At 34.6% G+C, this 13,361-nt stretch overlaps 1 protein-coding gene across 2 annotated transcripts in view; it reads left to right on the top strand.

The window, feature by feature from the left end:
- Nucleotides 1–205: 205 nt before the first annotated feature.
- gpm6aa (glycoprotein M6Aa) overlaps nt 206–13,361 on the top strand; it is a 29,991-nt gene continuing 16,835 nt past the window's right edge. The window contains 2 exon segments of one of the 2 annotated variants that reach the window (NM_213200.1): nt 206–340; nt 12,450–12,642. In NM_213200.1, coding sequence (NP_998365.1) covers nt 304–340; nt 12,450–12,642 — 230 coding nt within the window. In that variant the 5' untranslated portion in view covers nt 206–303. 2 annotated transcript variants of the gene reach the window in all.

Genomic DNA, 13,361 nt, shown 5'->3' with positions numbered 1-13,361 from the left:
AATGGTTTGCACAAGCCTGCACTGAGATGCCACACTGAACCTCCTCACACAAGGCAAGTGAACTGAAAAAAATGTGTGTTGACAGCAGCTCTTCTCTGTGAGGAACAGGGTAGTAGCAGGAGCGAGAGAGGGAGGAGGGAGTGAGAGAAAGAGAGAGCGAGAGAGAAAGAGAGAGAGAGACCAGCCTCAGCTTCTATTGTGGAAAGCAGGCAAGAGAAAGGCGTTCAAGGAGCGGACTTTAAACCCACAGGCACAACACTGGTCACCGCCGTCGAGACCCCCGAAATCACAGGACAAGGCAACATGGAGGAGGACATGGATGAGGGACAGACCCAGAAGGGTAAAGAAATCTTTTTTTGTTTCATCCTTCATTGTTTCCTCCCATCCATCTTTCTGTGTTGTTTACCTTTGTGCTTAATCCCTCGCTGCTTTTCATTGCGTCTGATCTTGTGGATTATAAAACGAGGCTAGGAAAAGAACCTGAATATGGGTTGGAACGCTGGATTATTTTCCCCCATTTTTATACAATTTAGTGTAAATCCAGTGATGCACTGCCTTTATTTTTTGTCTCTGGCAGTCAAAAATAGCAGATAAGCAAATGTGATCCCAAAAAAAACCCAAACAAACAATGAAAAACGGATGAATTTTAGATCGCACAATGATTTTGTTGAGGGGTGTGTGCAGGGGATGGATCCTGCATGAGTGTGTGTGTGTGTGCGTGTGTGTGTGTGAACAATCTGATGGGTCTGTCTTTGTTTGCCGCGCATTTCTGTCAGTCTGTCTGAGCTTGATAGGAGATCCGTCTTTTGCATGCATTGGGCATTTAAAGATGCACCCATCGTTCACCCAACTCAATTTTCCTGGTGTTTGTTCGTTTGACACAAAGCCTTTTATAACACCACCATTTGCTGGGGCTGAGGTTTCTCAATCGTTGTTTATATTTTTCTTTCTTTTGTTGTGTATATAGAAAATATTTGCATTTGACTGTGTAGATTGAATTGAAGGAATATTCAAAATATCAGCCTTCGGAACTCTTTCATCCTCCTTTAGCTCCATCTATGACGACTCTGTATTTCAGTGATTTTTTTTCCCTCCTCCTCCCTTCTGAAGCAGTGTGATAATAGCAGCCATGTCAGGTCTGCTGTGCTTAGACTGTCAGTGGGTTTGTGTGATATTTAGCACATGAAATGTATGAGAGGATCACTGGTTTATGCTCAACCTGCTGGGGGTGGGGGGTAGGGGGGGTGTTGCTGTTTATCATTCTTTTTAATGTTTATTTGATTTCTTGAAGCAATGGATGACATGATTGGTGGGATTTATTCATTTAATCTGAGAATCACCAATGCATATCGACACATAGCAATTTTGTTCTAGATTTTTAAGCTGTTTCGCAATTTAATGTTCCATAAAGTGTACCTGATGCATAACTATTTTATATATATATATATATATATATATATATATATATATATATATATATATATATATATATATATATATATATAAAAATTATTTATATATATATGTTTGTGTGTGTGTGTGTGTGTGTGTGTGTGTGTGTGTGTGTGTGTGTGTGTGTGTGTGTGTGTGTGTGTGTGTGTGTGTGTGTGTATAAATTCTTTCCCCATGTTTTTAAAAGCTGTTTTTTTATTTAACAAAAACATATAGATGTTTTTTAGACAGTGATCCTGTATACATTTCATTTAGAAGTTTTTTTTTTTTTTATCGCCCTTGTTTATAGTATTTTTTTTAATGTTTTGGTTTAGGTGAGAATAGCAAAGAATAGTGAATAGGTGAGAATTGCTCCTGAATATTGTTTATTTTTGGTAATTATTTTGGTTATTATTGTTTATTATTGGTTATTAAATCCAAAAATGTTCTTTCTATAAATATTAATAATAATAATAATAGTAATAGTAGTAGTAATAATACTAATAATAAACACATTTATTTAATAAATGTATTAAATAGTATTATTAAAAACAAAATATTACTACTAAACTATTATACTTCATTAAATCATTTTATTTAATAATATAATTTAATACATTCATTAAATAATATTATTAATTGAAATAAAGTATTACTACTAAAATATGATATTTTATTCAGTTATTTTTAGTAGTAATATTTTATTTATTTTATTTAATAATATTATTTTATGAATGTATTAAATTTTATTATTAAATAAACTATATTAATAAAGTATTACTACCAAGCTATTATACTTTTTTATTTTATTTTGTAATGGCAAAATAAGAATTGTAAAAATAATAACATTTGAGGTGATCATTATTTATCAGTTTGGCAGTCTTTTATCGAAAGCAATTTTGCATTTAAAATAAACTTAGTCTTTTTTTATAAGTCCTAAATTCCCTAGAAAAATGAACCCTTGACTTTTACTGTTTCTAGAATTTCGCTTTACTGTTAGAGCCTCAAGAGTACTGTACACTTATGGAAAAAAGACATTGTTATCATGCACAATTCCCAAATTCAGTGACCTAATGCATAATACTTACTAATTATACACTAACCAAATTTCCTGAGTCCGATAATCAGATGTAGTTTATTTACAGACGTGCATTGACCAGTGCGCTGACCCAGCTGCTGCACAATAGATGAAGTGGAGAACTAAGCGGCCTCATGGGAGAATGGACATTTCATTACCTCTCATGATTATTGGATTAGAGGACATTAGGCCGTTAACACACACAGATACCGTCCCACTCCTCATCTTTTATTTATGGCTTTTTTCTGCAAATATCTGTCATCTCTGCTGTTGACAGAGTAAAGTCTGTTGGATGGGCTCTTATCAGTGCCTATTGACTGTGCAACATCATCCACTGATAAGACTCTGATAAGAGATGTTCATAAAGTGAGCGTTCTGAATCAGACTCTTATAGGATCTCATGAAATGATAGAGTGTGATGGCATAACGGATGATTTGGCAGACAGATTATTTGCCCATTACCTCATAGATCTTTTACCTGCCAATTCAGCGCCCATTTTTTCTGCGCATGTTCTGACATAAAGGAGCAATTCTAAAAATCCATGTTAATATTTTCTTGCTGAATTTTGAGAGTGACCTGAATACCTGTACCTCACTGTAAGTTGTTATGCCTTTTGTGCTATATTTAGCATTTCAGCATGTAACAAACTCCTGTTTTATTATTAATATCCCAATGCAAGTTGCATTACGCAAGGATTAATAGCAGGGGTTGTATTTTTTGGATGAGTTTTCAAAATAAAAGTTCTTTGTTGGCACTAATCTTCACTTTTCATTCCACAAAATGTTATTTATAGTGGAATATTATTCATTCATCATTGCATTAATAAAATATTCTTCATATAAAGAAACTAATGGTAAAGAACTGTTCACTTAAAAGGTTGTGCGATGAACTCGAGATGTTTTTTCTTTCTTTTTTTATTTATTTAAATCTTTATTTTTAAAGTTGTGTGGTGTAAACATACTGTAGGTGTCTTGTTCTCTAAAAAGCACCGCATTGTCTTAGACTAGGATGTTGAAATGGAAACAAGTGTAATTGAATTATATACCTCTGCGGGATGCAAGCAATCTGGCAATCCCATTTCCTTCCTATTTTGTCAAATACACAACCTTGTGTGAGTCCCTCGAATATGGACACTCTTATTGTTCTTACACTCTGGTCAAACCTCTCAGGGACACTAAGTTTCACTAATTGTTCTCAAAACTGAGTCATGCCTTTTAATAGAAAGTGATCAGAGTGCACCATTGTTCTCCCCATTGTTTCAAACAGGCCAGACAAGCTTGAGAACATGCATGTTCTTCAGACGATGGAACATTTAACGAGAATGACATTTTCTCTACAATTGGTGCGTTTGAAAAGTACATAAAAATAAAGGATTTACGGTCAAAAGAACTGAAGTAGAAGCAATTTTCACTCTGAAACTGAATTTTAAGATGGAAAGAATACAATCAGTACTGTCCAACTCTCAGATTTTTTTCTGAATTGCAATGTTCAATTCAGTCTAAAAGAGTTCCTTTCTGCTGAGGGAAGATGCTCAAGCAAATCTTCTAGCAGCGAGGTTGGATGAAGTCATGTAGTCTTCGCTGTTCCTACTGTGTTCAGCGCTGGACTGTGTTTTTCCCCCCCTGTAATCCTTGTAAAAGTGTCTCCCATTCAGCCTGTTTGCCGCTGAATGTGTTGACACACGGCGCTGTAAGTGGGTCATGGAGCGCACAGGCCCGGCCCATTCTTAGGGCCCGCACCTCCACCACCGTCGCCATGGCAACCCTGCTGGTTGATTAAACATGCGCAGAGAAGCCGGTGATAAAAAGCCGCTCGCCTACAAGGGAGGGGTCAGCGATTGAGACACATCGCCTCTCATGCAGCCACTTGATGCGATGGAGTTCAATTGAATTTGAATTCTTTTCATCTGAGGAGAAAAACGCATTCGGGGCTAATGAAATGCTAATCACGTTAAATCGACAAATTATTCAAATCCGTTTGGATATTATTAAAACAAAGGGCGAATTGAGCTGGTTAAAAAATTACTATAGTGGTTAAAAAATCCTGCTGAAAAAACAATGGAAACCATCACAGACGATCTAATGGTTTCCACTACGAATACCATTAAACATTACAAATCATCCAATTTTAACCATTAAAGCTAGTTCATTTTAAAAATGTCTAGTTTATTTTGGAGAATAGCCTACAGCATTAGACCCAAAGGACCAATTTCATTCCCATTATAACCATTTAAACCTTTTATTGGAATCACGATAACCAAAACAGTATCTATTTTATCTCTCTCTTTCTTTGAGTCCTACTGTCTACTTCTTTCATCTGTCGCAATCTCTTATCCCTTTACTCTCCCTTTCTCTCTCCTCTGTGGTGCGGATTAGCGTTAGCAACTACAGCCTTTTGTTGCACTGTCTTTGAGAACCCTGTGAGAACGTTTCCCTTCCGAAATGCGTCTGGGTGACCAGTGGTTCACAGTGACCCCTCAGTGGCAGGGATTAATTGGAGGTTGGGGGTGGGGTGAGTGGGGCGAGGCAATGCAGGAGTGGCACTGTGGCTGTCAGACTGACAGATGGGCGTTGGGGTTGGGTTGGGTTGGGTGGGTGATCGAGCGACATTGGGGGAGGTATATGGGGGCGACAGGGTGGGAGTGGCTATTGCTTTATTATTAGAGAAGCCTTCAGGATAGTGCTTTTGTTTATGATTTGGGGGTTTCTGTCTTTTGTTTGCATTATTTTTGGTTTAACATTTGGAATCCACTGCCAAACACCAATTCATTTGATTTATTTACAGTCTAAAAACTTATTGTTTTTATATATTTAGATATATTTTATATTGTCATTTTCTGCCAATACATGATCTACATGATTTGAAAGTTTGAAGACAGGTTATTAGTGGTTTATATTTCAAAAAATGCATACTTTTATAATGTTCATTATTAATTTCATTATTAATAATCTAAATAATTATTTAAGTTTTGTTACAACACAGATTAATATTAATAGAATGATTATTCACTAGGGAAAATATTACTAATGATCATTTTAAATAAAACAATGTATTTATCAATCCAGTTTACAAAGAAAATCTAAAAGTTAAGTTTAACATCAAAACTAATGCTAAATGCATTAAACCAGGGATTCTTAACCGGTGGGCTGCAGCACACTAGTGGGCCTCAGCTATCCTGCAGGTGGGCCATGTTAATAAAATTAACTCTCAATATTATACTATAATTTTTGGATCTCATTAATAATATGCTTTATTTTAATGATTGAAGTGGACTTTCTCCTGTTTTTTGATTGATCACTTCAAACTCGTTGCAAAACAAATAATAAGTCTGAAAAAAAAAGAAATAAGTCTGAATAAAAAGAAATAAGTGTGTTCATTCACAAACTATGCGTGAAGTGAAGGTGAAAGTCTCTCTATATATTAGTGTATTTTTGTATGAACTGTTTAATATATCTGCAAAGTTGTCCAAATGAATGTCCTGTGAGTGTTTAATAATGGACATGTGCCCATACAGGAGGATCTAGCGAGGCTCAATGGGCTTTCTGCCTTAGGATGTAAAAAAAACTTGCATATAAGCTTCAGATTTGATCACTGTTCCTGTCAGTGATCTCCCAATAATATCCGGCTGCAAAATCAACCGCCATAAGATCCACACATTTCAACAGATTTAGGGTGTTTTACTGTATTTTACATTTGTCTGTATATTTTTAAATAGTAGATATTTAATAACAGATATTCAGTCAGTCTCATTGAAAGCAGAAGCTGGTCTTATGCAATCTCCACATTGACCCATGGTTCTCTTTGAATCTGTGTATGTTTTTTTTAAATAGTGTATATATAAAAAATCATTATAATAGTTTATATACAGTATATTTTATAGTTTTACTTTTATACATAATTAAATTTAAGTAAAATTGGTGGGCCTTCAAAAGTTGATCAGAGAAAGAAGTGGGCCACTAAGTGAAAAAGGTTGAGAAGCCCTGCATTAAACTGAAGTTCATCAGAAAAAGATTGACTTCTCAAATGTTAATGTTAAACTAATTAATTTTAATGTTAAACTTATAATTTTAATATACTAATCCCCTGTGTTTATGCAATCATAAAATTATTATTGTTTTATTATTGGCATAATATAAAATCTAAATGCATATGCAAAAATCAATGAGTAGTTGCACTGGTAAACCGTGTCAGTCCAGTCATACCCTAATTTTACAACAAGTGCCTTCAACAAAATGTGTTGTGTTGTGAATCTTGCCAGTGAGTGATAATGTGTGCTGTAAATAAGATTCAAGATCCTGTATTAACTAAGTGTGCATTTTGCATGCGTTTTTATTACCATCATGGTCTAACACCCTTCGAGTCATGAATATAAGGCTGCATTGTAATGTAATGCAATTTGGGGTGGCTTCAGAAAATGTGATTAATCTCAGCCAACCAGCAGGCATGCAGGGGTTTCAACAGCTCAAAGAATCTCATAACAGGATCAGAAGGGCAAGTTGTATTGTGTAAATGCTAATACCATTATGCAGTTCAGTAAAACTGCAGGCATACGAACATTTATTGGTCATTATAATAAGAACTTAAGGATAGTTCCATAAAATCAGTGCCTTTTTACATTTAAAAAAAAATGCAATATAAATTTTCTTAATATTTGAAATTTTTAAAAGCCACCAGGTTATTTATTATCTTATTTTATGTTTCTACTTCATGTTTAGCTGTTTATGTCATCCCTGTTACAGGAACTATTACTTTATTTTTATTCTATTAATACTATATTCTATGGTTTTAATCAGAACTTTGCAGTAGTTTTCACATGCTGTACATTAGCATTACGTCCCTGAATCTGAAATTTGAAGCAATCTCATATTTGTCATTCAGATTCCCTAATTTTGACTGGTGATTACATTTCAACTAAGAACAATACCAGTTTTTAAAATAGAAATATTTAAACAAGGGCCAATACAGTTAAATCTGGAGAGCCATATGAGGTATAATCTATATGTCATTTATATCATATAAATCTATATCATAAATACATGTCAAACAAAGTCATAGAACCATAGAACCCTAATATATATAATAAGTTACAAGTCATAGAACAAAGTAACACGCATGATAAATACTGTAAATAAAGTCAGTCAATCCTGTTACTTGCATGTCAACAGAAAAAAGATACAGTTATTTAAAAGAAACAGGGCTGACAGTAACATGTTTGACTATTTCAAGCTTATTTGCTAATTGTTAGCTAATAGGTTAAGTCGCAAAAGCACGTTGCACAGTTTGAAAAGATATTAGATATTTATTTCAGTTAACTTGAAATTGCATGATTCCAATCAACCCCCTCTCCCAAAATATTTCATGCAAAATCACTATTTTAAATCCAAAATAAAGCAAACCAGTAGATCGATCAAACCCTACAAAGAACAGTCTATATTTGCACTCATTGAAAAGCACAGCAGTTGCGATGGCAACAGGTTGATCCCTTGCCAACGCCGCTGTAAGTCCAGGTCTGAGGTTCATTACAGCATCATTACCATAGCCGTGTTTGACAGTATTCAATAATTCACATTCAAAGGCTTGAAACCGGAGCATTGGCCTCAACCAAACCGTGGTCATAACTCTCTCACAGTGTAAATCATGTAAGTTCCCGCACTCGTTTTATAAGGACTGGCAAACAAACACTGAGTGGGAACATATGCGAGCTCAATCAAAGTTTGTTCTTCCTCAGGAAGCACAAATGCCAAACTTCCCACACTGCTTAAAAAACACAGTTTGGAAAGATTCCGCAGAACACAGTAAAATACAGTTAATTAATGAACTGTAAGTGATGGAGAAGACAATGCATTTAAATGTAAAAGATGATGCATATATAAGTGCACCCCTCACATATCTATCTTTTAAATGAAGATTTTTAATAGGAAGCTATACAATATTATTTTTGTGCATATATATTAGATTAGTCAGCCAAATCTAGTGTTTATCTAACAAAATAACTTACGATAATGGTCCAAAAACTAGTGTACCCAAATTTATGTTTTAGGGACAAAATTAAATACAAATTTAAAAAGAGCAAAAATAAAAAGAAGCAATTTTTTTATTTAGTTGAAATTCTGTTGGTTGTAATTTTTTTTGCAATAATTTGCTTAAATTTAATTAGATTATCTTTAAATTTCTAAATATGTTTGGTGACAAAACTATTATATATCTGTTTAATAAATCTGTTTTGTTTAAATGTACTTTCCTAGTGATGGGTTGCAGCTGGAAGGGCATGCCCTGCGTAAAACATGTGCTGGATAAGTTGGCGGTTCATTCTGCTGAGACGACCCCAGATTAATAAAGAGCTAAAAAGAAAATGAAAGAATGAATGTTTAAATGCATCAAAATACATTGCCTATGTTCACTGAGAAATGGATAAAAATGTCATTTTCAAAATGGGGTCGACTCAACTATATGCTGAGCACTGTACATTTACTATACTATAGTACAGTGATTATGTATAACACATGAATTATTGCAGCATATTAGGTTTTTTAATTGTCATATTTACAATACAGTAAAACAGTGTTAATGCTTTGTTTTTGTCTAATGAAAAAAAATTAATCTATAGTGTTGCCAGATTTTCAGTTGTTTCAAAAGATAACTGAGTATTTAGAAAGTTCTAAGTGTATAAAAATAAACCCATTACTAAGTTACAGATAACTGAGTGCCAAGTAATACATAACCGAGTACTAACAATATTAAAATAGATCACAATTATCATTCATTCATTTTCCTTTGGCTTAGTCTCTTATTTATCAGTGGTTACCATAGCGGAATGAACCGCCAACTATTCCAACATATGTTTTATGCAGCGTGTCATCTTTAAATGCATTTATTGTTATAGTAAAACACCTGCTAATATTCCTACCTTATAAATCAGTAATAATTGTCATACTCTGCATTATTTTAATAGATAACTGAGTATTAAGTAAAAAACAGATACTAAATCAATTCTATTTAAGAAGGCACTTAAAACATGATCAACTTCAAGTGAATCAGAAGATTGTTTGTTCTGAACAACACGCACTGGTCACCACGCTTGCTGATTTGTGAAATCTAAAGTAATGAAGCTTTGAGATGAAACACACAAAGACAATCATTTGGAAAAACTCAATCAGAATGACTAAGTGTCAAAGTCCATTCTCGCATCCTCCCATCCATTTTGTTATTCATGAATCACAGTGTTATGATTCACTCTGATATATGTTGCCAAGGGCCGAATTTTAAATAGTCTGCCATGGGGACAATTTTGCAAACCATTGGAGAGTAACAAATACATGGACACACACACACACATACACAGACAGAATGAACTGGACCTCGCTGCGCTCACAATGAATGGACTGAGGATTTACTTCCAACCGTCTGGGTACTTGTTAGTCTTGTCAGGCAGAGGCTACACACCAAGAAGAGCGCAGAAGACCACTTACACTAGCTTTGCTTTCTGTGTAGGAATTCTGCTCTGGTAAAACTTAAAAACTACACAGCTGAAATAGAGCCCAACCACAGAATCAAATGTGATTAATAGAATCAAATATAAACACACAAAAGATCCTTATTAAAAGGCAAAGTTATCTCTCCAACTGCATCGTTCAGATTGATAACATTGACCTCTCTCTACTCTCAGGATCTATTATTTCGGTTATCTTTTGCTTAGTTAACCATTATCTGTTACTCGGTGCTTAGTTATCTGCTGCTAAGTGCTCAGTAATTTGTTAAGGCTCTGATACTCCAAACAAAGTTCTTTTTCATTCTTTGAGGGCAAAAAGAAGTTTAAAAAGGTAATATGATGGCATACTGTTTTTTAAAGGCAGGGATTTCAATGTTTCACTCACACTGATCATTATATTTAGATCAGTTGTCATGCTTCTTATGTGTACCCTCTAAACACAACAACGATTGTGGCTGTAAGAGGAACAGTTCATAAATGTCTGGCAAAAATATCTTTTCCAACTTGTCCTAGACAAGAAGAGCCATCTTGGTCCGCCACATCTTAACATTGGTTTCTATTTGCTCCCAGTAGACACTGAAGTGCACCACTGGTGTGTGTACAGTAAAAGAAAACAATGTTTAGAACGTATAAATATGTGACGCGACGTGGTGGTTTTCATTCAGTGTGTCACTTCATGTTGCGAACTTGGTGTTTTTTGTTTTGAATATTATTCTCCTGTCTGAGCTCAGTGGATATGACATATGAATCAAAGAAGAAAGCTCCGGAACACCGATTGTGTAATCGTCTTGGAGTAATGGTAGCTCAAAGGTGTTTAGGTGGCAAATCAAACTAATCAAAACAAAGTTTTCTTGGTTGAACTTTGTCTAAAATTGCCAAAACAAAATCAAAATGAACTTTGCTTTAGTTTCAAATTAGGTCATTTTAGTTCGTTATTTGTTTTAGTTTGAAGTACAGTAGTCGACATTTGAAGTGGTTTTAAAAAAAATTCTAAATCACCCTAAGACAAAAATGGATCTTGTTTAATAGTTTTAGGACAAATTTGGTGAAAAGTTTTGATCCCCTTCACTGTATATCGAGGCCTTTACTCAGTACTTCCATAGCTATCTTTTACTTAATACTTTTTAGTACACCAAAAAAAATAATGTTTCATTGAATTTACTAAATATTTTGAAGGTAAGTGGTTGCAAACTGTTTATATTGGCTGAATTTTAACAAACAAATTAAATTTAGTAATGTTCAACTTAATTTTTTTTTTTTTTTAATTCAGCCCATATCAATTGTTTGTAACACTTACCTAAAATGTATCCGTTATCTGTTACTCACTACATCTTAGTAATCGCATATCTGATACTAAGTACTCAGTGAAAAGAACTCAATATGATCAACAGAATCAAACCCAAACCCAAAAAGATCCTAATTAAAAAGCAACTTGTTCATTGACTAACATACTGTAGGTTCATTCTGAAAATGAAGCCCTATATACGTTTTTGGAGATCACGAATTATGTAGCCAGAAGTATGTATGGCTGCATTTCATCTTTAAAACGAACGCTACAGGGCGGTATGACGCTGTTTGTTTTCGTGCTCACCCGCTGACCGCTTACCTCCGGAAGAATGGCTTTCCTGCTGTAATTAGTCAGTCCAGTTAGCTTGCCATGTACGTCGGCGGACTTGAGATGCAGAGAAGGATCGACCATGACCATGGGGTTTGAGTTCGGCAAAGAATGGTTCCAGAAAGTGGGTAAGACGAAAACAGAAGCCAAAAAACTAAATTAGCCAGTAAATAACAGGGTGAGAATGGAGTAAAATCTGAAAACATGGTAAAAATCAGACGAGGGCTTTCCTTTTTGTCAATCGGTGCTTTAGAAAACACTATTGGTTGTGTTTAGGGAAGGAGGAGGATGGATCAATTGATCGGTCAGTCAGTCATTCACTCAGTTGACAGCGGCTTCTGTTGGATTTACGTGAGAACAGCAGGGACAAATGGCACTCTTTCAAGAGAAATTTGAGATCTGAAAAAGCTTACACAGCGGCCTCTGGTGGATTCGCGAAAATAAAAACAGAAAAACAACTTACCTCCTGGGACTTATTTGGTGCTCTCCAGAAATGTATACAGCGGTACGTTTTCAGAATGAGCCTGGGTTGTCATTGACATTGGTGTTTTCTTTTTTTTCTCTCAGGATGTATGAAGTACTTTCTTAGTATACAGTTATCTGCTATTTGCAAAGTATTTTGGTATCTGCTACTTAGTGCTCTCCTTTTTGTTACTTCGTACTATTTTGTATTCTGTCATCTGTTTCTAAATTCTTTTCTGATACTCAGTACTAACTTATGATCAACAGAATCAAAAAAACCCACAAAAAATTCTTGATTAAAAGCTTCTTGTTCTAATCAAGTGTATATTTTAGATGAGTATGGTGACGTGTGTGTTGTTTTCTCTTCTCTCAGGATGTATGGAGTGCTGTCTGAAATGTCTAGGAGGAATCCCTTACCCATCGCTGATTGCCACTATACTGCTGTATGCTGGAGTAGCTCTCTTCTGTGGATGTGGACACGAAGCTCTCTCTGGAACGGTCACCATCCTCCAGAACTACTTTGAGGTGATCAGGGGACCTGGAGATGGTCTGGATGTGTTTACCATGTAAGTGACAGCAGCACATTTAACTAGCTATTTTATATAGATCTTCAGATATATGCATTTTTAATACATAAATACCTTGCCGTAAAAGATCACATTTATAAGTTATAAACAGTGTTGGGGTAATGCATTACAAGTAATGTGAATTACGTAATAATACTACTTTTCCAAGTAACGGGTAAAGTAAGGCATTACTTTTAAAATGTTAAATAGTTATATTAGAGTTACTTTTTTAGAAATGCAATGTGAGTTACTTTTTAGTTCAGTTATTTTACTTATAAAAAAATAAATAGCTGAATCAAAATTAGGTTAGTCATGTTGAATCCAGCACTCAATGAGAGAATGCAGGATCAGACAGAATTGAAGATGGCTGAGCCTTACATTTCTGCAATGGAAAATTCACATTATTTTGAACATATTTAAGGAAAAGAGGATGTCGTAGAAAAAAAAAGAGAAAAAAAAGGATTGTCTTAGTGGACAGTGATTTTACTTTTCTCTGAAGATAACATTATCCCACATAGAAAAAGTAACTCAAAAGTATAACGCAGTACTTAATATAAATAGTAACTAAGTAACATAACTAGTTACTTTTTAGGGAGTAACTAAACATTGTAATGCATTACTTTCAGAAGTAACTTTCCCCAACACTTGTTCTAAACAAAGAGTATTGATGTAATTTTTACAAGCAAATAGTACTTTTAATAATCTCTATCTTCATGCAT

Source organism: Danio rerio, chromosome 14, assembly GCF_052040795.2.
Source record: "Danio rerio strain M-AB ecotype USA chromosome 14, GRCz13ab, whole genome shotgun sequence".
NCBI classification, from domain to species: domain Eukaryota; kingdom Metazoa; phylum Chordata; class Actinopteri; order Cypriniformes; family Danionidae; genus Danio; species Danio rerio.
This window is presented reverse-complemented; position numbering and strand designations above follow the sequence as displayed.